The sequence below is a fragment of the Podarcis liolepis genome, assembly GCF_965112155.1.
Source record: "Podarcis liolepis genome assembly, chromosome: 9".
Taxonomy (NCBI): domain Eukaryota; kingdom Metazoa; phylum Chordata; class Lepidosauria; order Squamata; family Lacertidae; genus Podarcis; species Podarcis liolepis.
Window position 1 is genome coordinate 1,125,176 of NC_139564.1, and position 26,702 is coordinate 1,151,877.

Below are 26,702 nucleotides of genomic sequence, written 5' to 3' on the forward strand. Positions count from 1 at the left end.
GGTGGGATGATGATGATGATGATAATAGAAAATTTTCAGGATGGTTTACAATAGGCTATAAAACGGCAGTAATCAACAAGGCAGTTGACACCACTAAAAACAATTGCTGGAATAAGTCCTGGGAAGTCTGTGAAGATATTAAAAAGGTGTCCCTTAATGTTGTGGGCTTCGCTTTGGGTCATCTTGTTGTCCACTGTAAGAAACAGGATGGTGGACTAGGTGGAGCCCTTTTGTCGTCCAAGGTGGCCAATATGAAAACCAGAAGCTGCAATAATAATAAAAAAATTAAACAAGAAGAGAGCTGGCAGGTAAAAGCAATTGAAGATCTTTAAGTGAATTGCCCTAAAATTGACTGGCCTGTCATAATGTTATGTCCGTAGCATTGCTGGCTGCTAGATGAGAGATGGAACAAAGCAAGGTGATCCAGGACAGGTGATACTCTTAACAGGCTCTTTGAGCTTGCTGCTCAGGATCAGAATTAAATGTTAACAAAGTGGATCTGCCCTGAGGTTTATGATCCAACCACACCAGACCTTGTCTTCCATCAAGACGATGTTCTTGCATGTATTCCTGGAATGGTCAGGGTGCAAATGGTCTTTTCCTATGAAGCAGAGAGTCAACTGCTGGATTCCTTCCAGGGTATAAGTGTCTCTCCCCCCCCCCTTTCCTTTCTTTCCTTGAGGGAGGAGGGGAACCGAGAACAAAGGACGGAAGCTGCCGTGGAGCCCATCAGCCACCTCAGGTGGTGGATGATGAAACTACATGGACATTGATTTGGAAGGGGTTTCCTGAATAAAAGATGGCGCTTTGTGGTGAATCACTGAGGTTATATTACATGATGAAAGGTGTCTGTAGAAAGATTCTGCTTCCAGAAAAGGAGATTTGCAGGAAGGGGGCAGGCAAGAATGGAGACAGGGCTGCCGTCAGAGAGAAGGTGGGGCTTGCTCCTATTTGCATTTCTGGTCTGATCAGAAATTGTTATACAGCCTGTGTTTTAATTGGCCGAATGGGCTGCTCTGTGTCTCCCACCCCCCAGCCTGGTATGCTACCTATACAGGAAGAAGCCTCTATCTTCCCATTTTTTATTTTTGTTCAAGGATGCTCATAATTACACCTTGCTCTCCATAGCTTGGGGGTTATCTGACTGCTGCCCACCTGGACACTCTTCATTTTGCAGCAGGTTATATTTTTGGGAATTCCAAGATGAATGCATCAGGAAAGAGGCTGAGGAATTGGGTTTCCATCTCCTGACAATCTACCAGTGTGCCCATTTGTTCTTTTGAGTACAGCAGGCTTAAAATGTACATGGGAACTCTGGGCGGTTGTGAGCAATTCACCAATTTCTGCCCAGCCCAGAGCTCCCAAACTTCTTTTTCCACATGGGCCCACCATCGTTTGAACAGATTAATATTCACAACCACTGAATGTGCAATAGCAAGCTCTTAACACTTTTTAATTAGTTTTCCACTTATTTGCAGAACCTTAGAAAGGAATGCACAGCAGGTTTAAGCTACTTCCCTTCCTAACATGTATGTTGCAACCTAACATGGCCAGGAGTAACCGTCAGTGTTCAAAAGATGACAACCCCCCCGAGAGAAGAATATGAACAGTATGCATACAGTCATATGGCCGGAGCCGTGTAGTTGAATGCCAATATATGGCATTCAGAGACAGGCAGAGAGTCACAGGGGTGCCTGGAGTGCCAAGACTCCCCCAGGCCTCACAAGTGGGATGTGAAGTGGGGGTTAGGGTGGGGAGAGAGACAGGGCCGTCTTTAGCATATGCACCGCCGGGGTGCAAAGATCTGCCCAGCATCCCCAAATTTAGTTTAGCCCCCGAATTAACTTCTATTATGCTTATGTCAGACACCACGCTTACGCCTCATCTCTTGTTTACAAAAGAAGGGAGGAAAAAGAAACACTTTGATTTGCTCATTTGTTTACAATGCACTTATACTTAAGTATACAACACCACAACACTTAATAATAATAGTAATAATAATAATAAATTTTATTTATACCCCGCCCTCTCTGCCCAGAGCCGGGCTCAGGGCGGCTAACAACAGTAAAATTACAGTAAAAACATAATAGGGGAAAAAATCCAATTTAAAATACAGGTTAAAATGCAAATTAAAATGCAGCCTCATCAAAATCATAAGGGGAGGGAAACATAAGGGTCAGAGTGAGTCCAAGCCAAAGGCCCGGCGGAACAGCTCTGTCTTGCAGGCCCTGCGGAAAGATGCCAAGTCCCGCAGGGACTTATAATACATATAAGTATTGTTTAGACACCTACCGTATTTTTCACTCTATAGGACGCACTTTCCCCCCTCCAAAAATGAAGGGGAAATGTGTGTGTGTCCTATGTAGCGAATGCAGGCTTTCGCTGAAGCCTGGAGAGTGAGAGGGGTCGGTGCGCACCAACCCCTCTCGCTCTCCAGGCTTCCGGAAGCTATCCGCAAGCCTTTGGAGCGCGGTGGGAGTTCCCGCTGGGCTCCGAAGGCTTGCGATAGCAGCCTGCAGCTGGAAGCCCGGGGAGCGCAACGCTGCGCACCCCGGGCTTCGGGCAGCCACCCGCAAGCCTTCGGAGGCTGCACGCAACCGTGCCGCTGCTCCCGGACCTGTTCTGGGGGCTGGGGTTGGGGGAAGCTCGGGCTTCCCCTGCCCCAGCCCCGCGGCTAAAAACAAAGCCAAGACAGTGAGCGGGATCCATCCCGCTCGCTGTCTTGGCTTCTGCCAGAGCCGCGCGCAGCCTCTCCCGGCTGGAGAGGTTGCACGCGGCTAAAGAGGCCAAGACTGCCAGCGGGATGGATCCTGCTCACTGTCTTGGCTTCTTTGCTCTTTGGGGCTGGGAGGGGGAATTTTTTTTTCTTTATTCCCCCCCCCCCTAAAAACTAGGTGCGCCCTATGGTCCGGTGCGCCCTATGGAGCGAAAATATGGTACTTAGGAGAAACATCAGTCGTGTCAAAGGTGCCGCTGACCCCCCTGCCGCATAGCAGCTCAATACAATACGTAACATAATATTTTGATGTAAGAGTTAATTTCACATGCACGGCACCGTTGTGAATGACAAGCGCCGTTTTTGAGTCTGACAAGCGCCGCCGTTGTGAATGACAAGCGCTGACGCTGGCGCGGTGCGTCTTTGCTAAGCGAGCGCACAAAGTTGGAAGTCCTTTAGTGAAACAGTGGTGTCAGAGCTGCTCCCAGATCCTAGCTCACAGAGGATCACGCTAGCCAGCGTTCACTTTATAAAAGTCTTTATTGAGTTACAGTTTCCATTTCCAATCTGCCGCGTGCAGCTCTACGTCTTATAAGCTAGACCGGCGAAGCTCCGTCTGAGTCTCCGCCCCTTGTACACCAACTTAATATCCTAGCCTTACTCCACCTTTTCCGCCTGACCGTTCTTCTCTGGGTCCCTCTGCCCCCCGTGGTCTCTTCCTTCCTGGACTCTTCTGACGCTGACCCCCCGGACCCTCCTGTCTCCTTGCGTCGGGCTTTAGGACCTGGCTCCCTTTCCGGGCTGCTCACTGCGCCGCCTTCCGGTGCATTTGAACTTGGCGCGCGCGCCCAACCTTCCACTTTCCGCTTGACCGTTTCTTCGCTCTCCGATGGAGGTGTGGCCACTCCTGACTCATGCCCTCCCCCCTGCTGCGAGCTGCCAGAGCTCGATACCTGGCGCCTTTCCTCCCCACTGCGCTCTGTTGGTGACGCTGGCCCCGATTTCCAACTGCTGCCCTCTGGACCCTTCTTCCTGGGGTGTCCCCCTAGGCTCCCCCCTTGCTCTGGCCACTGGCGCTCCTTTCTGTGAATCTCCTGATTCACTGGACAGGCTCAGAGATCTCGGGTCGTCGTCGTCACTCATCTTTTCTTCGGACTCCTCCCCCTCGCTCTCTGTTTCCTCCCTTGCCCTCGCCTCTGCTCCTGAACCCCTGACAAGTAGGTATACATTTCGGTAATACCTAGGTATATGTGTATTTTGTTTTTCTAGCTTGATCAAAATTATTTCTTATTTCATAACAGGTTGATAGTGAAGAGCTTAGGCGGCTTCAGCGGTGGGCGCCTGGTGCCCCCCAGAATTTGGCACCCGGGTGCCCTGCACCCCTTGCACCCTGGAGAGAGAGGGACGGCCCCTCCTATCTCAGGAGCATCATAACTGTAAGGTCTTGTCTGGCCAGGGATGTCTTCCTTGCATTCCCACAGTTGGCTCAGAGCATCTTAATTAAGAGCCGGTGCTGCTTGGTGTCCTGGCTCTGTCTACAGTTGCCCCATGATTTCCCGTTGGATGTCCTGTTCCACTGTACATTGGGCAGGCCTCCAGGACTGCTGTGTGCATGTCTGGTCTCCGGACTCCGCTTGCTGGCTCTTGAGCAGAATTCCAAGTGGCAGCTTGAACTCTGGGGGGTCTAAGTAGTTTGGCCTCTGGATCTCTTTGAGGCAGCAGCTGCCACCTCCTGTGTCTCGCTCGCAGTCTCAATGGACAGCAGCAGTCCTAGTGCACAGCCGGCCCCAAGCCACTGTCTTTGCAGGGCTTTTTGTTCATGTCTGTACTAGACATCAGTCTCCCATTAAACCTCTGTAAGCAGCCTCTTAAAATGAGCCAGGCCAAATCTCTGCTGTTCTCTCTAATGCAATGCGGCAGGGATCAACATGGTCACTGCTGCCCTCTGCTTAATTGTGCACCCTGAGTTTTAAGTAGAAACGTGTGAGGACTTCCCAGAGGCCCAAAACTTAACTGCTTGGCCTTTTAGCGGCTACGTAAATCCAGGCCACTAGCTAGACTTGTTCATCAGAGTTTTTCAGCCTACTGTGAAGAGTAGTTTGAAAGAGAAAACACAGAGGAAAAGCTTGGAGCATCTTGGGTTAGGAACGCTGGATTTCAGAAGAAAAGTGTGGCTTTGCTGCCATCTAAAGGCCAATGGATGCATTTGCTGTGAAGCTTTTCGTTTGCCAGTTCCTTTGAATTTAATCATCAGCTGAGGAAGAGCATAAACTGGAATAAACTGAATATGAAGGGGTGTTCCAGTAACTGCTTGCTAGGCTTAAGAGGCACAGATTGGAGCATTGGCTGGTCACTTCTAGCTTTCCCTGACTCTGGTGTTCCCCTGTTGTCTTGAACTCCATTTTTTCTTAGGCCCAGCCCAGCATGATCCATAGCTGGGGATGATGTGGGCACCAGGTTGTGGATGGCTGATCTATTAGGGTCTCCAGCTTAGGGCTTTCTGCCTCCTACTGCTTGCCCCAGATGCATGACTGAAGAGGGATGTTCTGTAAAGCCTCCTTCCTCACTTTGTTCATGTGTTATCCTAGCTGGATTTGGGCAAGGCCTGGAAGGAATGGGTGCTGAAAAGCACCCCAGAGCTTTTCCCTGGGGTTCTCCTCACTCTCTCTGTATCTCTTGATATAAGCAACTGTGATACTCTTCTGCCTTGCCTTCCTGGGACGTGCCTGGGTGGTGGTGAGGAAGACACTGTTCTGCGAAGGGTGTGTGTGTGTGTGTGTTTGCAGGCCAGAGTGTTGTGTGGGGAGACTGCTGCAGCAACTTGTGGCTGTTGGCTTGTGGGTTTCCCCAAGGGACCATCGTCTCTTCTTAATATCCATGTGAAACGGTTAGGTGAGGTTGACTGTGGTATCATTAGTGTACGCTGAGCACACACTCTTTCCACATCTGACCCTAGACAGGCAGTGGCTTTTCTGAAGCTTAATTCAGGCAAGACAGGAGTACTAGTTTTGGATGGCATTGCATTTCCTTGGAGACCAAGGAGCGCTGCGTGGATGTGCTCTTTGATCTGTTGCTCCTCCTGGATTGTCCCAGCGGTGCCCAAAAGTGCTTTTACCATTTTAGGGTGGTAGGGCAGCTGTAGCCTTTCCTAACTTGATTTTTTAAAATTTTAATGCTGTTTGCTACTCTGTAGGTGGTTTAGGTTTAGGCTTTAAAAAGCAGAGTATAAACATGTGAATCAACTGCAAATATGTATTGAAAAGGCCTTTGCAAAGAGAGCAGCCTGCTTAGACTACATGCCATGGATAAGGTTGGAAGCAATGAGCTTAAAATCTGGGAATTTAAAACTGGAAAGTTTCAGGCAGCTGAGGGATGCCTTAAATTGCAGATAATTCCACCCTGGTTCATGTAGCTGAAGGTGTGTCTGGTGGCAGAAGTGTTGTCTTGAGGGTCTGCTGTGATGGCAAAGCAGGCCGGGCACATGTTCAGTGCTCTGCTTCTGTGAAAAAAGCTGCTTGGATCCACACACTTTGCAGTCTTTAGGCCACAACTCGCCTTTGGGGACATCAAATGCTTTTATTACACTTAAAACGCCCAGCTGCTGCCTCTAGTCCCACTTCTTGGTGCTTTAATGGTGCTTCTGCAGCTCAGAAGCCTCCCTCCAATTTATGAGGAAATGTGCTATCCTTCAAGCTGCCCTCCTTGTGGGTCTGTGCCTGCTCTGAAATCTGTGCACAGTTATGACCTGGATCTGCCCCTGACGAACGGGCCTGGCTTCCGTTTCTCTCGTGCTCAGGTCAGGGTGAGGCCTTCCAGGTCCCTTTGGAAAAACTAGCCAAATGTTGGCCGCAGTCTTGGGTGTGGAGGGGCTTAAAATGGAAGTAATTTATTCTTTGCAGCACTAGATGGCAATGTAATTTCAGAATGTCCCTTCTGTAGCTCCTTGTACCTTGCCTAGAGAACGGTTATTCCTGGCAGCGGTCTCCTGGTGCCTTTCCACATTACTTGAGCAACAGTGCTGTACTTTGCTTCTGCATGTTGCCTTGACCTAAACTCACCTGCATTGCTGCATTCATCATCTTGGACGGGCTTGCGTAGATCTCTCCTCTTGGGGGATCTGCGCTCACTTCCCCCTTGTATGTGTTCTTTGAACAGACAAGCAGGCAATACAGGATGCAAAATAAAGAATCAAAGAGCGCCTTGCTAAAAACACTAAAGACCAACCATGCAAAAAAGCACTGCCTTTAATGCCTTATATCTCATAGGGCTTTTCTTACATCCTCCATATGTTCTCTGGCAGGAAGGTGAACATTCTTGGCAAAGGTTCTGTACTTGCTTCGCATTCCATCGCTTGGGATTTGGTGGCCCTCTTTCTTGCATTCCTCATTGCTGGCAGTTCCAGTGTTCTGCTAACTTGCTTAAATTAATTTGGAAGATTTATATACTCTTCCTTCCCGCCCTCCATACTGGTGATGCTGTATCATTAATCAATAGCAGTGTTTCTGCAAACTGGCGGCCGGCTCCTTAGCCAGGAGGAAGGATGCAGTCCCTATTGAGTAGAAGAACAGAGCACTCTGGTCTGCGGAAACTGTTTCCCTTCCGATCTGGGCACAGTGAGAGCTGCAGAGAAGTGATCGGGGGAAGGAGAGGGATTATGCCAGGCCCACACAAGGTAGCCTCCAGGCAGTGTTGCGGTTCTGGGAAGTCATGTCTTGCCCACAGTGCTATCTCGGTATCTGGGCATTGGACCATTTAAGATATTCTTGTTGGCAGTCTCTGGGGTTAAGCCAGCTGTGCCTGCTTGCCAGGGGGAGAGGGGGATCTGTACAGTCAATATGCCTTAACTAGGCTTCTGAAGGGAAGAGCCGAGCAATTGTTTTAAACATGGATGCCTGCCAGTTTGCTTCTGGGCTGCTTCAGTCTGCTGCGTGTCTTGCTGGGGCTGTAAATTGAAGGGCAAGAGGATAATTAGGGCTCATTAGCAACTTTTCCTTGTTGTGGATTTTTCTAGTTGTGGATTTTGCGGCTAAAGTTAATTCGAGTAATTAACGAAGCCTTAAATGTTTTAACAATGGCTATTACAGACGGTTCTGTCGTTTGTGGCTTATGTAGGCCAAGCTCAGGGTAACCTTATGAATAGTTCAGAAGCTCGCATCCTCTGCATGGGACGCATTGAGGTCGTGCGGCTGGGCTTGATCAGGAGGTGTTCCCCGTGGATTATGCCCATGGTACTGTTCTTGTCTCTCATTCTCCCATTCCTTAATTTCCCTCTCTTCCCTCCCTTGTGCTAAGACGTCACTCCCTTGGCACAAGCAAATGGACCAGGCGGCATCACCCTGTAGCAGCATGGGCAGTGTGCAACAAGGCCACTTAGGCTTCAGCCTTCACGGGTACAGTGGTGCCCCGCAAGACGAATGCCTCGCAAGACGAAAAACTCGCTAGACGAAAGGGTTTTGCGTTGCTTCGCTAGACGAATTTCCCTATGGGCTTGCTTCGCAAGGCGAAAACGTCTTGCGCTTTTTTCTTAAAGCCGCTTGAAGAGGCGCAGTTGCGACGGACCGTGCTTCGCAAGACGAAAAACATCGCAAGACGGAAAGACTCGCGGAACGAATTATTTTCGTCTTGCGAGGCACCACTGTACCTGGGGAGAAATGGCCACGTTTCAAAAGAACCAAACTCTGAAAGTTTCAGCCCTTTAGCTCTTAGAAAACTTGGGCTGATGAGATGTGGGTGGTGATTCCTGGAAAATGCAATGGCTGCTGTAGAACTGAGTGCGAGGCAGACTTTCAGTTGTCAGGGACAGTAGCATAAAAACCGCTTTGTTTTGTGTGAGTTGACACCTGGAGGGCTGATGTATGAAGGGCTCCATGCTTCTTAGTACAGTGGTGCCTCGCAAGACGAAATTAATTCGTTCTGCGAGTTTTGTCGCCTTGCGATTTTTTTCGTCTTGCGAAGCACGGTGTCGGAAAAGTTTTGGAAAAGCTTCAAAAATCACCAAAGTCTTCAAAAACCTCAAAAAAGGCTACCACACTGCGTGCTATGAGTTGCTCCTTGAAGTCAAGTCGCAACTGTATTAACGGTGTTAAGAAAAAGGAAACAAACTTGCAAGACGTTTCCGTCTTGCGAAGCAAGCCCATAGGGAAAATCGTCTTGCGAAGCAGCTCAAAAAACAAAAAACCCTTTCGTTTTGCGAGTTTTCCGTCTTGCGAGGCATTTGTCTTGCGAGGTACCACTGTAGCAGGACACGGCAACCTCGCTTACCGCTCTTCCCCACTGCTTCCCACTCTGACCTTCCTTCTCTTCCTCCGGTGCTCCAGTTCAAACACATGAGGATGGATCAGAAGGGAATTTTCTTCACCTGATGATTTGGTCCCCTGGCCCCTCCCCCCCCCCAGGTATTAGATTGCCATGTGGAAATTGCACCCGCCCAAAATTGCTTTTGGGAAGACTTTGCTGATGGGTCCTCTTTTAGGCTCTGGGTTCAACCAGAACCAGTGAAGGCGGTGAAGGTCCTGTGTGAGTGTGTGGAGGCGGTTGGAGGATGGATGGCGGCTAACAGATTGAGGTTGAATCCTGACAAGACAGAAGAAGTGTTTTGGGGGGACAGGGGGCGGGCTGGTGTGGAGGACTCCCTGGTCCTGAATAGGGTAACTTGCCCCTGAAGGACCAGGTGCGCAGCCTGGGAGTCATTTTGGACTCACAGCTGTCCATGGAGGCGCAGGTCAATTCTGTATCCAGGGCAGCTCCATCTGGTACGCAGGATGAGACCCTCCCTGCCCGCAGACTGTCTGGCCAGAGTGGTGCATGCTCTAGTTATCTCCCGCTTGGACTACTGCAATGCGCTCTCTGTGGGGCCACCTTTGAAGGTGACCTGGAAACTACAACTAATCCAGAATGCGGCAGCTAGACTGGTGACTGGGAGCGGCCACAGAGACCACATCACACCGGTCTTGAAAGACCTACATTGGCTCCCAGTATGTTTCTGAGCACAATTCAAAGTGTTGGTGCTGACCTTGAAAGCCCTAAACGGCCTTGGTCCAGTATACTTGAAGGAGCATCTCCACCCCCATCGCTCAGCCCGGACACCGAGGTCTAGCTCCGAGGGCCTTCTGGTGGTTCCCTCTCTGAGAGCCCTGTTTAGGGAAGCTTTTAATGTTTGATGGATTGCTATATTTTAATATTTTGTTGGAAGCTGCCCAGAGTGGCTGGGGAAGCCCAGCCAGATGGACAGGATATGTGTGTATGTATGTATGTATGTATGTATGTATCAATCAATCAATCAATCAATCAATCAACGGCCACAGAACTTGGGGGCTACTGGTAAGACATTCTTTGCATGGCTTCCTTGAGTCATATGGAAAGATTTGTTCCGCAAGCACCTTAGGGTAGTGGAACTTGAATGGCTTCTACTCAGTTTGTGATGCCTCCTGGTTTGGATTACATAGGTTGGTGTGCATATATGAGAGAGAGACAGAGAGGGGATTAAATGCGGATCCTTTCACCTAAATGGGTAGGTGGGTGGGCCAGATCCCACACGGTTCTGGCTGCTTCCAGCTCACGCAGGCCAGCTTTTTCCATGCTGGCTGCCCCACAGGTCTGGGGAGCCTGTGTTGTGGGCAGTGGTTCTTTGGCCACCTGCGCTGTTCCTCCTGAAGGCCTGGCCGTGCTGGAACACCATGCGAGGGAAAGCGGAACTGAGTGAAGGACACCCCAGCCGCCTCCGTCTGAGCCTGCCTCTCATTAGAGCGCAACACTTTTCCCAGCGATGGCCCACACGGCACGAACACTTTCAAGCGGCTCCGAGCCCCGCTGCGGCGCACTGCTGGATGCCTCCCGTTGTGACGGCCAGTGTGTTTTGTTTACAGCGCATCATAAAGATGATTCACTCCCTCCCTTAATATCAACCAGCTTGGAGGGGCTCAAATCTATCTCGCCTGGGTGTAGGGCTTGTTCCCATCAACCCTACACATGGTGCGAATCAACTGTCCTTCCAACTTGAAAGGGCCTGGGAGAGGCGGGCTCGCTTGCTGACGCACCGCTTTTGTTCTGGGGGGAATTGTTTCCATTGTGTCCTCCACAAGGAGGGAAGCGAAAAGTGTCGCTTGTGGCCAGTTCCCTCTCCATAGTTCTCAGTTGGGGGGATCTGTGCTGGCTGGAGCAGGGCTGGCTCGCCTGCCTTCTGGGTTGCTCCTTGCATTTCCTGGCACTCGCTGAGGCCATATGCGAGCTCCCCCACCCCCCCAAAAAAACCATCTTTCTCTCGTAGCCCCAGATGACAAAAGGCATGTTCCCTAATAAGAACGCTGAAACCAAAAATGCTCTCCTGTAGCTTAAATTGGAGGCATTGTTCTTTATTTCCTTTCTGATGGAGCTGGGTCTGGATTTGCTGGCACTCGGCAGCTCCAGGGTGGCTGAGTTCATTCCTTCTAATTGGCTTGGCCTTTAGCAGAGGCTTCACAGTTTCTTTTCCCTGGTCAGCCAGGGGTCCAGGCTCAAAGCCTCTGGGCATATATGGAATAGAAAATGTTAGCAGCAGAGATGGTCATCTTGGGGTTCACTGGGTGAAGCCCACACATCCTGTGGATTTTCCCTGACTGTTTAGATGAAGTTTGCATCTTACGTAGACCTAAACAATGCTATTATTCATGTGCATGCTCTGAAAGCGGCTCATTGGCGGTGTTCGAAATTGGCCAGGCGCATTTTGCACCTGGCTATTGGGCACTTGCAACCTGGTGAAGATACTTGGGCGCCAGAATGATGCCTGACATCTCCACCATCATGCATGCCTGGGGATAATTGGATCTTGCCTGTTTTCACATACTAGCAACACATCCTGTAGAGTGCTATCTCTTAGGAACCAAAAAGTCATATTGGAAAATACGACCTTTGAACTGTCTGGCCCACAAATGGCAAGTAGACATTCCGTTTTGGTGACTGGTTTAAAGAGCTGTTTGGCACGTAGCTTATACATCTGAGTTTCTAACACGGGCTCACGCCAATTGTTCTTTGCTTGTCCATTTCTGCAGACAGAATGTGTTTGCTGCAGCCGAAACTGGTTTGTATCCCATGCATGAATGTTGAGATCTGGCCTTCTTGGCCCTCCTGAGCCCCTGGTGGGTTGTGGGTTCCCATAATAACCAGTTGGGCTATTGGTTTTGATAACGGCCAGTAGTAAGGTGAAGGTGAGAGATGTCAAGCGAGTGATGGGAGCCCTTTTCTTCTACTTCAATTCTTTAACAATACGCTAAGAAAATCCCATCGGGAAGACTGGCAGCAAAGTCCCAAAGCATATGCAATTCGGATTGTATGTCACTAGTTGAGAACAGTACGGTTGTGGCTGCAGGTAAAGAACTGGTTTAAGTTGCACGCAGCTGGCTGACCCCAGAAAGTGAGTGCGAAGAGTTTCCCCTTTGAAGTTAGCAAAAGCAGGGGCCTGGGGTCACGGTGGTCAGTTAAAACCAGAAGATGATGCTATTGGGAGGCAGTCTTGTCCATTCCTCGCTATCCTCCACCAACCGCCTGCTTCCTGGCTTTGCCCCATGAAGCCCCAACAAGGCCACAACCTCCTCACCCTGTTCTCTGAGGCCGGGGTCTCTGAACCCTTCACTCTTATCACTGAGCTGTGCTGCGTAGAAGGGTCTTTTCTATTTTTGCGCCTTAAAACATTTCAGTGCGGCCAACTGGCTTAGCAGTGGTCCTAGTAACAGCCCCCTCAGCTTTCCTGGGGGTGGCTTGCCATGCCCTTCTTTAAATTGCCGTGTTCCTGTGCACCTCAGGACCCAGCAGAAACACCTCTTCCGTACTTCTAAAGCCTTCCATGGCTACTCTGCTCTTTCCTTCTGACATGTCTCCTTCAGCGATCCTCCAGCTCCACCATCTGCAGCTGTCGGAAGGTTCCCAGCTCCCTCTAGACTCTGCATTTGTTGCCCTATGGCTGGGAACTGCCTCCCGCATCTCCTTTGTGCTCATGGATGGAGCTCTGTAGATCAATGGAGTGGCCTGTTTCATCTGGGGTTGCCCGTGCTCTCTGCTCTATGAAGAGTGGAGCGTTTTCCTTCCCGCTCTTGGTGCTGGGGGGGGGGGAGGTTTGGGGCATCCAAACTCTTGCTGACCTCTCCCAGCCCACGCTGTGACTGTTTGCATACTTGTGCATTAAGCAAGCAGCTCGCTTTTTGTTCCACTTTATTTTTAACTTCTTCTAATAAACAAAATGCTAATGCTTTTATGTCGCTTAATGAGAAGAAAATGTCTGAAGGTTAAAAACCATCGTGGCATATTTTGCCTTTTTAAATTGAAGTCCAGGCTTTTGTTCCATTTATTAATTGAAACCAAAAAGCGAGACGTTTCCATGCCCCAGAAAGTGATCAGGCTGTCCCGGCATGTGAATTCCTGGGGTCCTCTGCTTTCCCTGCTGCCGGCTCCTCCTGCCTAAATGGATTTCAGTTGGGAGCTCCTCATTTAGGGCCAGCAAAGGGGTCACATTTGGACCTGCACCTGTCAGCGGACCCTCCGGCTTAGGCAGAGTGGCTGCAGCGCATGCTCATCTCACTTTCTGATGACCAAAAAGTCCATTGGCATTCTACATGTCTTCCAAGGGGCTTTAAGCAGACTATAGAAGAGAATTACAGTGGTACCTCGGGTTACAGACGCTTCAGGTTCCAGTCTCCGCTAACCCAGAAATAGTACTTCGGGTTAAGAACTTTGCTTCAGGATGAGAACAGAAATCATGCTCCGGCAGCATGGCGGCAGCGGGAGGCCCCATTAGCCAAAGTGGTATCTCAGGTTAAGAACAGTTTCAGGTTAAGAACGGACCTCCAGAACGAATTAAGTTCTTAACCCGAGGTACCACTGTATGTGTCATCCATACAACCGCCTGGGGGCAGGGGGAGTTGGTCTGATCCTGCACGCGGCTCCTGTGTTTGTGGCTCATGCTGCCATGTCCTGGCTCGCTCCTTGGGCTACTCCTGAAAGGGACCTGCAGTGGGTTGCATGTGAGTGATTCCCCATAATAATAATAATAATAATAATAATAATAATATTTATACCCTGCTCATGTGGCTGGGCTTCCCACTCAGGGCGGCCTCCAACCGAATATCAAAAAGACAATACAGCATCAAACATTAAAAACTTCTCCAAACAGGGCCGCTGCATTGCCTGACTTGTCAGCTCACAGGTCAGCAGAGCTGAGTTTAATCTGTTCATCTTGCTGGTCCAAAGCGATCAGATGCTTTGTGTGGCCCCGGCCTCTGACCTGCAGTTGGGACCCCTGCATGCCGTGAGCAGGATGCTCGGGGGGGGGGGGGACATGTCAGAGCTGCTTTTGCCTCCTGGTTTGTGGCCATGTAAATGCAATAAGACAGTGCAATGTGGAATCACTTTATTTCCAGGGTTCAGATCCCAAGGCATCTGCAGAGAGACTGCGTGGACCAGCTTTAAGAATTCTTTTGGGCTTGTGCTGTGGCTGAGCTATGTGGCAGCTTTTCACAATTGTGAGGGATGGACCCTCTCTCCGTTGGCTTCCTCTCCCTTAGGCCATCTCACCCCAGTGCAGGCTTGCAATGAAAAGAGTTGTGTATTAGGACTAAGCCAAGCAGTCGCTAGATGGCAGGCTCTCCTTTCTTAAAAAAAGGCACATTGCTAGTTTCAGAAGAGAGTTGTAATGCACCAGGCTGTAGCCTGTGTCTAATGAAGATATACTAATATCCAGATTTATCACCTTTCATTAATTACAAGAGTGCTTGTTTTTAGTTCCCCCCCTGTATAAAAAAACAAGTTTCCTCCCTTTGTACATGAAAATGCTGAGGTCTACATACTGTGCCTAAGACCAGATGATAAAATTTTACTACAATGTTGATGGTTTCCATTTTCATCTTCTTGTTTTATCCCCACCCTGCATCCCACCCCATATTTTCCTAACTGGCGAAAGCTAAGAATATTAGCAAAAGCAACAAAGAGGCTTACAGCACCTTACAGACTAACAAATTTTATTCAGGCATAAGCTGCCATCCACTGGAGCCCAGACGTAGGCTCTGGCGCGTTATAACCCAGGAAAGCTTGTTCCACAATGAAACTTTAAGGTGCCACAAGAATTGTTCGTGTCCTTGCAGCAGAAATGTTTTATGGTAGATGATGATAAAACAAGCTATGCATATACTGTATTTTAATTCCCCCCAAACCTTTTGTGGGAGGGGGAATGTGAAATGGAGGAGCCATTTTTATGGCTTTACTACAGTGGTACCTCTGGTTACGAACACTTCAGGTTACGATCTCCCCTAACCCGGAAGTAGCTGCTCCTGGTTGCGAACTTTGCCCCAGGATGCGAACGGAAATCGCACGCCAGAGGCAGGCCCCATCAGCGAAAGTGCACCTTGGGATAAGAACAGTTTCAGCCTAAGAATGGACCTCCGGAACGAATTAAGTCTATAACCAGAGGTACCACTGTATTTCTGTTAAATCTTACACCTTTAGTCAGGAAGCTGCTTGGGGATCTGCTAGTGGTTTCTGGCTTTGCATTGTGCCATTCAGAGTTGTATTTAGTACTGGGAGATGCAAGATAGAGTGATAATGGGACAAGTCCCCAGTACAGTGGTACCTTGGTTTAAGAACAGCTTAGTTTATGAACAACTTGGATTAAGAACGCTGCAAAACCGGAAGTAGTTGTTTTGGTTTGTGAACTTTGCCTTGGAATAAGAACATGTTTCACTTCCTCTTGAGTGTGTTCCATTTGTAAATTGAGTCCCCTGCCGCTATGGGAAAGCACACCTTTGGTTTAAGAATGCTTTGGTTTAAGAATGGACTTCCGGAACGGATTAAGTTCATAAACCAAGGTACCACTGTAAACGCCTTGTTTAGGGTGTATTGTCATGAAGAGGGGTCTCTGTCAGGGCACTCCAATACATGTCCTTACAGAGGGTAATGCTATTAAGTTCAGTGGGACTTGCTCCCAGGTAAGTGCGCATGGGATTTGTACTGGTTGTGAGGGGAGGCAGAGGAGCGGCTGCATTTCGAACTGCAGAGAAACCTTAAGCAGTGTCTTTAGTCAACCCTAAACCGAAATGTTGGAGTATAAGATAACAAATCAGAATTCAAGAAGAGAGCACATTTCTTCTGTTGCCTCACACTAGGGCTTGAACGCACTGTAGGGCATCCAGAGGTGTTTGCCCTGTTGTTGTTGTTGTTGATTTATTGAATTTATATACCGCCCTATGCAGTACCTGGAGGTCTCAGGGCAGTTGTGGAATGGGATTTCCAGTTTCTTTTCTCTGCCCTCCAGCCCTCTGCATGCCCCCCATCTGCTCCAAAGCGTCCCCTAGGATTTGGGGGTGCATGTGGAGTTGCGGGGGAAGGAGAAGGAGGAGAACACCTCTTGCTTGAGTGGCTGCTTGCTTGTTCTGCGTCTGCTCATTGGGTACTCCTTTTCAATGTGCTTTCTTCTGGATGCTGAGACCTCGCAGCCCAGCTTTGCACCAAGGACGTTCTTGTCCACCTACCAGCTTCTTCTCTCATCACGTTGCTGGCTCTGGATGGTGTGTTCCAGATCCTCGGACTGTTCTCCTCTTATTCTTCGGCTTCCCACTCCTCCCTCCCATGCCCTCCCATTCAGCATTCTGCGGCTGAGCAAGCGGGTGGCAAAGTCAGCCATGCAGATGCCGTGTTGACTCTCGCTCCCTAAACGGTCCTCTGGCAGCTTCTCTTTTCTGAATGGCTGCTGCTCATAGAAAGATTATTTGTGAATCGCCATGTGATGACCTTAGTACCATCTCTCTGTGTGTATTTCACTCTGCTGTCATCCACCTTGAGCACTGTTAGATTAAAAGCCAGGAAATAAACCTTTTAAATACCAAATAAATTGCTGCCGGCATTTTTTAACTAATTCGTATTTTCTTCTAAATAATTGAGATCACTTCACTCCTATCTCTTGAGTAGTTCCTTGCACTTCTGTGACGAGGGAAGTGAGGTGGGGAAAAACCCGAACGGCAGATCTTGTTGTGGTGGAAATCATACACTTTCTCTTGCAGTAAAATCACAAGGTGTTGCAGTGCATCTTCCCTTCCTCCCCACCCTCAGCTCTCCTTCAGATTCCTTTAGTGAAGTTCAGTGACTGAGAGTGGATTCTGAAGGTGTCTTTCTGCCCAATCCCCTTGCGTTTCATCCAGGTCTGTCTACGATGGTGAGGAGCATGGGCGCTTCATGGAGAAACTCGACGCTCGCATCCGGAATCACGACCGTGAAATCGAAAAGATGTGCAACTTCCATTACCAGGGCTTTGTGGATGCCATCACTGAATTCTTGAAAGTCAGGGCAGAAGCCCAAAAGCTCAAGGTAAGGAATGGGATCCATCACTGTGGGCAGTGCTTAGGATTCCTGTGAAGGGGCAATGAGCTCCTAGGAGGAGGCAGCAACCTACGTGTGCTGGTCTGAAGGAGAACCGCAGGCTCACGGCAGACCTATGTTGGAACAGCAGAGAATGCGCTACAGTCTTGGGTTGGATGCTGGTATGCAGGATTACTGATTGCTATTTACTCTTGAGTAATAGCTGTAGCTGCCTTAAAGTGGGAGGAGTAAAGTAGAACTTCGTTCTGCAAATAACACTGATCTCTGGTGCGTTTGGTGCACAAAGCGTTTTGAAGTTTATGCCACAAGAACAAAGAGTTGCAGTTGTTTGGCTCAGGGCAGCAAAGCCTTGAGCTGCAAGCTTGAGCGGGTGTTTTGGTTGAGTTGCCAATTGTGTCTCCCATGCCCAGATACAGTAGAGCATCAAAGCTCATTGATCCTGGGAGAGCCAGTGAATGGGTGGGCTTTGAAGCTCCACTATATCAGCCTGTTTAAAATGTTGCTTGGTACAAATTCTATGCCAGTGAGGTCTGTGAATTCATGCCCTGTCCAAGGAAATAGTAGGTTCCTGAGAGAGGCTTGCGAGAGTTTGGTGGCAGCTGTCAGGGGACCAACTTGCATCTTCCCATTCAGTCTAATCATAAGATGCCTGGCTTCAAGGCTGATGTTGAAGCCTCTCCCCTTGCAGCCATTCATGCTTCTGAGACCAAAAGTTATTTTCTTCCACATTTTTCCTTTGGCTACCAGCACCATTGTTCAATATTGTAGCAGGCTGAGCAGCTCCTGTGTGTAGTCGGAGAAACTCAGTCCTCCCTTTGCCTCTTCAGATCGTGGGAAGCATAAGTTTTAGTTCTCCCTTTGTGTGCTGATGAGTTGCCAACTCTGTTGGGATTGGCATGCTAGAAGCTCCCACCTGTGGCCTGCAGTCTGTTGCAGCGCTGGGTCTGGGCTGGCGGCTTCCAGTTGGAGCCCCACTTCTGGGCTCCCTAGGGCAGCTTCAGAGGCCTATTTCACTGGCCCTCTTCCATCAGTTTTTCACACTAAACCTACGGATTTCAGCTGGCCTGTGCCTGCCTTGGGAGGATGCATTTGTGTTGCTTTTGACCTCTAGGTTGCCTTGTGTGCACTCTCTGAAGCATGGGGAGGCTGAAGAGCATCTCAGGCCTTCTTCTGTGACCCTGCTGCCCAGCAAAGAGGTGTGTTGTCGGTCATGAATAAAGTGTCACAATGCTCTTGCTTTTGTTAAAACATCTCCCAATCCTTGGTGACATTTCATAACTGCGCTCACTTTTCCCGGTATCTGGGATCAGTTTGCATGACAAGATTTCGTGTGGGCTCGTTAAGCCAAGGAGCATCTTCCAGTTCATACAGTCTCCTTTTCCAGCCTGACGCCCAAGACTTTCAACTAGGTGCTAATTGAAACAGCAATGTGGTTTTCTCTTTGCAGAATCAAGTCACGGACACAAACAGAAAACTGCAAATGGAAAGCAAAAAAGTAAGCCCAGGGTTCTAGTGTTGGGGAGGGGGAAAAAGCATCAGGTTTGGGCTCTGACCATTGTATGGGTGCCAGACATGTTGGGCTTGTGTGCCAGGGAAACCGTGTGATTCCAAGGTGGAAGGTCACTGTGTGCTGTGATTTCCTTGCCTGTCTTCCATTTCCCTTGCGTGCATTTTCTATGCCTCCTTGGTGAGATCTGTACAAGAATGCCCAACATCCAGTTTTCAGACTGTGGAGCATGAGAAATGTGAGTGCAAGAGAGCTCCTCTCTGGAGGCCTTACAGGGAAGAGTTAGTTAGCCCAGAGTGAGAAGCTCCATGGCCCAGCCCCACACTCCCCTCTCGGCTCTCATCTCTGACGTGTTCCTTGCTGGTGACCTTCCCTCTGCCACCTGCAGCTGCCTGAAGTGCAGTTCCTGCTCCCTCCGCCTTTCCCCCTTTGCTGCCCTGTATGTTTGAAACGACTTCTCATGTAGGCCATGCTTGCTAGCAACAGCTACAGTCCACCTAGGCCAGGAATACCCAGATCCATTTTCCTCATCGTTCCTTGATCCTGAATGGATGGTTGGATGGAACAGAAAATGGTCCTGCGGCCTTTGAGCCTTTGCTATGCAGCAAGCGAAGTTGACTTGGAATGCAGTGCTAGGGTTAAACGGAGGTTTCTTTTACAGCTGGTGGGAGCGATGGAAGAGCTGAAACAGTGCCGGCTGCAGCAGCGCAATATTTCTGCCACAGTGGATAAGCTCACGCAGTGCCTTCCTGGTGAGAGACGAAGCAAAGAACGTCTGCATGGCTCTAGATAGGGCACCAGCACCCCATTTCTTCTCTTACTGACTTCTGTATCCTTATGTCTCCTCTGCTCTAGTTCTGGAAATGGATAGCAAATTAAGAGAGCAAATGAAATCTAAAAGGTAAGCTCATAATGGTGGCCGGTGTGACAAATGTGACAGCGTCTGTCTGGAGGTCTTAGCTTCACTGAAACAAACGGGCGGACACCCCAAGAACGGAACAGCAAATGGCACAGCCGGCTCAAGGCATTTTGGCCTCTGAGGCTGGAAACCCAAATGCTGCTCCCGTCCTGCAACCCAGAGCAAGCCCCACTGGGTGCTCACTTCCCTCTTGCTTCAGTGGGGCTGCTTGCGCAGGGGAACTTCCCAGGGGATTGTGCTCCATGGCTCAGCCTTTGCCACTCACTCTGCGGAACCTGCTGCCGCCTGGCTTCATCCCACAGAAAGCCTGTCTCTGGGAAGCCCCTTGGTGCTGTGGTGGTTTCCTGTTCAGCCAAAAGCAGACTGGGTCCCTTGCTGCCATCATGCATATACGTCATACCTTTGTTTTCGAACAGCCTAGTTCTCGAACATTTTGGCTCCTGAACGATCAAAACCCGGAAGTGACTGTTCTGGTTTACAACTGTTCTTTTGGAAGCTGAACATCCGATGGGGCTTCCCTGGCTTCCGATTGGCTGCGGGTACTTCCTTTGGTTCCTTTCCCCCTCCTTCAGCCACTACAATGCAGAAGGAGTCATGCCCCCACTCCTAACCTATTTTGACAATGATCCTCACAAATCGCATTCTAAATATACCCATGGCAAGTGTCTTGCATAAAACCATTGCACCGGCAGCTTTTAATGTCTGGTGTTCTGTTGTGTTTTTTATATTATGTTGGAAACCTGGCGGAGTGGCTGTAGGCGGAGTAAAAGTAATAAATCATCATCATCATCATCATTCTCTTCCTCCTCCTCCTCATGTCTAAATGACCAAGTAGAGATGGATTTGAGGGTTTCTTCTAATAATACTGCCTTGCATTTTCCCCATTTTAAGTCTCTTTTTTAATGGTCTTATTTTGCCTTCTTTCTACTGAGGCAGAGCGCATGTGCTAATTTATATCTTAATCAGTTCCCCTGTTGATGTTCCAGCTTCATTCTCCTCGCACCTGTGAAGCAAGCTGCAAGGGGAAATACCCCCCCCCCAAAAAAAATTCTAGTTTTCCCGAAAGGCCGGTTTGGTTGGAGAATATTTGACTGCTGTCTGACTTGCTTGGCTGTCAGTGAGATGGGAGCCTCTTTTCTCCTATGCTCACCCAGATAGGGGTCAGGTACTTAGTTTGAAGATCTGTCTCTCTAACAGTCGAAAGATGCCTTGGACTCTCCTGCCTGTTTCTCCTGCCTTTGCAGCTGGTTTGTGTCAACAGGCCTCATCCCTGCCTTCCAAAGGGGAGAGCCGTTTTGGTCTGATGCAGCATAAACGAAGCCTCTTTAGCCTTTGTTAGTCTTTCAGGCTTTTTTGCTGCCGTTAATCCATCTCTGGACGGTGTCCCGGAAGTCCCTTGGGGTGAAAGATGGCACCACGTCGAGCTGGCCTCCAGGCTCCTCTCATGAGCGCAGGAGCCGAGGCGCCACGGCTGTTGAGAGGCTGAGCAGGGCACAGCTGGGAGGCCTGGCTTGGGAGCTGCGCTCCGAGGGCGGGTGGGTGGGTGACAGGGGCATGTTTGGGTCCACATGACCTCACTGGCTTGAGACGTCTGTCAATGGGAAGAACATTGGCTGCTCTGGCAGGCTGTCGGGGGGCCTGGGTGGCGAGCGTAGCCAAACTCCACAGGGCCCTTTGGTCAGCCTTCAAACAACAGTGTCTTGAGATGAAGCAAGCCTGGCCTGCGTCTGTTCTGCTGGCCTAACGTCTGGCTACTCGTGTAACCTTTGCTTTCTCTCCAGAGGAGCTGCATTTTATTGGAAATAGCTTTACCTAAACCTCATGGCAACACAAACAGAGCCTGGATTCCTGGAGTAAACAGCACACTGACTTTTGCTCTTGATGGCCTCTACAATTTTCAGTTAAAACAACTTCCCTTTCCTCCAGTTGCACATTATGCAAACATTGTTTGGAGATGAGGACATCTGAGCAGTTCTGTGGGTGCATTTTTCAACTGGCATGCACACTTTCTGACTGGACACATTTTTAGTGGTAGGGGGTGCGAACGCCAGAGTGTCCTGACCAAACATCTTTGGCATGTGCTACATTCCTGCTGAAACCTTTTCTCAGGACCCCCAGAAACTCCACCGATTTCACCCCTGGGTTTGAAAAGTTTGGTAAGAAGCAGAATCTATTTTCTTGCCTCTTAAATAAATGCAAGCTGCTTTCCAGCTCTCTAAAGTCTCCTGGTCCACCCACCTGCATGCACCTGTGTGCACCGATTGTCAGGACTAGCAAGCAAGGAACTGTTGCATGCCTTGGCCCAGCAGGAGAACTGGGAAATTGTTGCTTTCCGAGGAAATCTCTCCAAAAAAGAATGGATCATAAATGGGCTTGTGCAGTGCTCATGTTATAAAGGAAGTTTGTGCAAGAGAGTCCTCTTGGATTGTGTCCCCTGCTTGCGATTATTCTTTGCCCAATCATGATATGCTTCACTTGGACTCAAAATGTATTGGCTAGAATCATTGTCCTGCCCACTGCTAGGTTCACCTTGTGTGTCTCCTTGAATCCTTCCACTGACTTGCCTCCCCTTTTCTATGTCCAGAAACCCTCTCCCTCTTTCTGGTCGAGGATGCCAGTGCCTTTGCCCCTTCTCTCTAACTTGCAACTTTCCTTTCTCTCTGGGCTCCTCCTCTGCCTCTGTAACCTAGTTCTGATAGCAAGGCTGCCGCTCTGCCTAACTTTGTACAGCTCTTGTTCCTTGGGCAGGCGATCCAAGAAGTCCCATCATGGTGGTGGGTGACAGGCCCCTCTTCACTGGCAAAGTGGGCTATATGCTAACCAGAGCCTTTTCCCAAGAAGGAGCCCTGGGCACTTATACAGTTTGTCTTCCCACTTGTAGGCTGATAGACACGAGGGTGGGGTGAGTAGGCTTGGGGGTCAGTTGAGCTATAGAAGCTGTATGGGACCCTGGTGTTTAGAAGGCCAAAGTTTTGCCAGTTGACCACCATCTCCTGGGAAGCTGCGGAATTGAGTGATCTTTCCTGCTTCTGATGAGCGTTGGTCTTCTCTTCCAGACACTACCCTGCCCTGAAGACTCTGGAGCACCTGGAGCACCTGCACTTGCCTCAAGTGAGCCATTATCGCTTTTGCAAGGTCATGGTGGACAACATTCCAAAACTGCATGAGGAGATCAAGGAAGTTTCCATGTCCGACCTCAAAGATTTCCTGGAGAGCATCCGTAAGCACTCGGACAAAATTGGCGAGACAGCAATGAAGCAGGTGAGCTGAGCCATGAGCACTAGGCGGGTGCCATGTCGAGCGGAGTGGTCTCCTTTCGATGTTTGAAGCACCAGATGGCCATGGATGCCACTGTGGAGCTCCTGGTTAGGAGAGGCTCCTTTTCTGTCCCTTCCATTGCTTGTGACTGCCCCATGTTACTTGTTGGATGGTGGACTGTGGGAGCTCCTCACACTTCCATCGGCATTAGAGGCCAGTATAATCCAGCCTTCTTCCTTAGATGGAGTGTGGTGTGAACCAATGGCCAGAGAAGCTACATTTCTGATGCAAGTATTCTGAGACAGGGAATAGATAATTGGCTCTTGGTTTATTTTTGTTTAGTCGTCTTAGCCTTGTTCAACACTCTGTGACCCCAAGAACCAGAGCATGCCTTGGAAACTCTCACTTTCTTCTCAAAGCTTCTCCTTTTTTATGTCCATGGAGTTTTCTTGGCAAAATACTGGAGTGGTTTGCCAGTTCCTTCTCCAGGTGGATCACATTTAGTCTAAACTCTCGGCCACGATCTGTCCATCTTGGGTGGCCCTGCACGGCATGGCTCACAGCTTTTTGGAGTTCTTCAAGCCCCTTTGCCACGACAAGACAGTGATCCATGAAGGGGCTTCATTTATTACAGTCAAAACATTTACTAAGGGGATGGTTCCACCTTCTTAATGGTTCTGAACTTCAGTTAGAAAAGAGACACTCACCAGTTCAGACCACTTAGTCATTTGCATAAGAAGAGTTAAACTGGGCAAGTCTATTGGGGGACAAAAGCCAGGGTCCCACTTCCTTAGCAGTGGCCCTGAACCTCTTGAGGTGGTGGCCTTAGTCTGCATGAGAATACAGGAGCTCCTCACGTATTCCCCCCCCCCTTAAAGTTCATTTGTGGTTCCCATCAACTGGCCCTCTGCGGCATGCTGCCTGCAACCATGGAGGGAGGATCAGGACCACGGTGGCTGGGAACCACTGGTACTGGTTCCCCCCAGGAGGTCGTCTTGGACTGGTTCCTGCAAGGTTTTGCATGGTATGAATTTTCTTTGGGGTAGTCTTAGATTTTAGTCTCACCGGTGAATAGTAAGTAATAACAGCAAAGGCCCATTCTCAGGCTGCCTCCAATGTGTTAGCACTGGAAGGTGTGTTTTTTTAAAAAATATATATTTATTTATTTGCTTTTCTGATAACATTCCACATCAACAGAACATGAACAAAAATGATACAGCAAAGAAAAAGCTTTCCTTTCAAAGATTTCAAAGAATCGACAGAAATCAGTTTTCCTTCTGCCAGTCCTTAAAATTTTGAATATCATTAATTATAGGTACTGTTTGAAATAGAAATAGCATCTTTGGGAGTATATTCATTTTTATAGCAGTAATTTTACCCAACAGTGACAATTTCATTTTACTCCAAATTTGCAAATCTTTCCTAATTTCTTTCCAAACCCTTGCGTAATTATCATTAAAGACATTGTGGTTATTCACAGTTAACCGTATCCACGGGTATTTTACTTTATTTTCGCTCTTTATACCACTAATTCTTTCCAAATCTTTTTTGAGTTGAGCATCCATATTTTTGACTAGCATTTTTGCTTTTTGTTTGTTTAGTTAAAAACCTCCGAAGTTACCAAACTCCTTTATTTCTTCCCAAACAGATGGTAAACTTTCTAGTGGGTCCAACGTCAAAACAACTTTATCTGCATATGCTTTTAACTTACAATTTTGTTGGTCCACTTTTATACCCCTTTTTGTCATTATTCCTTATCTTTTGTGTCAGTGCATCCAAAATCAAAATAAACAGCAATGGGGACAAGGGGCACCCTTGACTGGTTCCTTTCATAACTTTGCATCCCTCAGAGATGATGTTATTTACAATAATATTTGCTCATCGTTAAGGATATATAGCTTCTATAGCCTTCAAAAATGTTTTCCCCAAATCCATTTTCCTCAGAACTAGCCCTGGAAGGTTTAATGGCCAGACTTTATACTTCCAGGATTGAGAACCTTTGGCAGAGCAGTGCTTTTGTTTCTCCTGAGTCCTGGGAAAGTGGCAGGCCCTTTTCACAGAGTTTTGAATTTTAGTCCATATGATCCTCTTACCCACATGATCACTGCTTCGACAATTTTGAAATATTAAGCAGCACGTCAGTGATTTTAAATAAGTAAGCATAAAGTAATCCAGGATGGTGCCAGCTTCAGGTCCCAAGTAGAGTTGGCTCCCTGTCAGATTATGTTGGCCATTCTGGGGTTGCAGCGCTCATCTCGCTTTACAGGCCAAGGGAGATGGCGTTTGTCTGCAGACAGTTTTTCTGGGTCATGTGGCCAGTCATGTGACTGAGACACTTCTGGTGAAACCAGAGCAGCGCATGGAAACGCTGTTTACCTTCCTGCCGGAGTGGTACCTATTTATCTACTTGCATTTTTGGTGTGCTTTCGAACTGCTAGGTTGGCAGGAGCAGGGACTGAGCAACGGGAGCTCACCCCGTCACGGGGTTTCGAACCGCCGACCTTCTGATCAGCAAGCCCTAGGCTCAGTGGTTTAGACCACAGCACCACCTGCGTCCCAAATACTGGTCCTACTCATAATCAATTCATTCAAGTTAATGGACATGACTAATGTAGGCTCCTTAATTTCCATGGATCTACTCTGAGTAGTACTTAGTTGAATACAACCCATAGATTCTTCCATTGTGCATTAATAACCCAGGTGTTCTCCATAGTCCCTTTTGATGGACCAGCTCAGCAGAATGGCTTTCTCTATCAAAGGCAGACCATGGCGATCCTTTCAAGCCCATGAAAGCTCATAAACTGTTGCAGGTATTAAAGATCTAGGAAGTGCCTTTTGTCTCTTGGAATTTAAATTGGCCTAATTAAAATGACCCGGGTTTACCTGATGCAAACAGTTAGAAGCTTGATTGTTTATGGAAATATTTAATGTTTGGCCACGAACGCAACCATGTTTCTGGAAAAGTCGCTCTGTGTTGGGCTCGTGGAAAGTACTAATAGCTTTCATTTGTCTTTTGGTGCCCGACTGGCGGGGAATGCATCCGCAAAGGCAAGCCCTGTCCAGCTGAAGCTGTTTCCTGGTAACCGAGAAGCAAGAGAACACTTTGGTTTTGCCACTGTATTTTTTGCTTGTTTCTTCCGGTGGCTTTTTCATCAGTGGGTGAGCAAGCCCCCTAAAAATCTCTTGTTAACAGACTGGTTTCCCTTCTTGGCTTAGGTGATCAAGGCAAAGAAGCCTTGAATTCAGCCTCTTTTTGCTTCCTGTTGGAGAACCACACCATGAGCTGGACTCTTCATTCATTTATTCAAATTGTTAGCTAGCCACTCTTCAGTTGAAGATCTTCAACTATTGTCAAAGGCAGCTGCTGGTTGTTCACATTGCAATAACCTGAACAAGCTGTTGCCAGTGCCTAGATAGCTTTTCCCTCTAAGAAGAGCTTTGTGGCACCTTTGAAGACTAGGCAGTTTTATTATGGCACAATCTTTTGCAGACTATTAGATGCATGGAGTGTGATCTTCAGTTGACCCGGGCATAAAGGAAAAAGGTGCAATCTGTGGCAATTCAGTTAGAGTTTAAATGTGTGCAAATTAACTCTTCGCAACAGCAGTAATTGATAACAAAGTCATCTTAAAATTGCTGAGTACATTAGCACCTGTAGTGATACAGAAAACTATTCTCTCTCTTTGATACAAATGAATAGAATTTCCGTTTTTATTAAGTTGCATTTCAATAGCTTCGCAGTAGAAGTTTCTGTTGAAGTTCCCATGTTCCACAGTGGCCAGCTTAAGATCAGCAATAGGTTGACCTGGTGGTATTACAGGAATTTATTTTTGTTCTTTGCTGTTTGAATTGTGCCTTGCCTTGAGATGGTTTTGTAGAAGGCAATCAATAAATTAATAAATAGGAATAGATCATTTGCACCTTCCTTCCCCACACATTGAATCCAACCTCTCATACTGTGGTGGCTA

The 26,702-nt window shown here is 48.4% G+C and overlaps 1 protein-coding gene across 4 annotated transcripts in view; it reads left to right on the forward strand.

Annotated features, from left to right (window-relative positions):
- Positions 1-26,702, forward strand: part of EXOC6B (exocyst complex component 6B) — a 225,633-nt gene that overhangs the window by 12,783 nt on the left and 186,148 nt on the right. For all 4 annotated transcript variants that reach the window (XR_014515540.1, XR_014515541.1, XM_083458677.1 and 1 more), the window contains exons 2-6: positions 16,873-17,038; positions 18,498-18,545; positions 19,219-19,309; positions 19,413-19,458; positions 22,533-22,737. Coding sequence is in view for 2 of the 4 variants with exons in the window: in XM_083458677.1 (XP_083314803.1) it covers positions 16,873-17,038; positions 18,498-18,545; positions 19,219-19,309; positions 19,413-19,458; positions 22,533-22,737 (556 nt within the window). In the remaining 2 variants the exon portion in view is untranslated. The remainder of the gene's footprint in view (positions 1-16,872; positions 17,039-18,497; positions 18,546-19,218; positions 19,310-19,412; positions 19,459-22,532; positions 22,738-26,702) is intronic.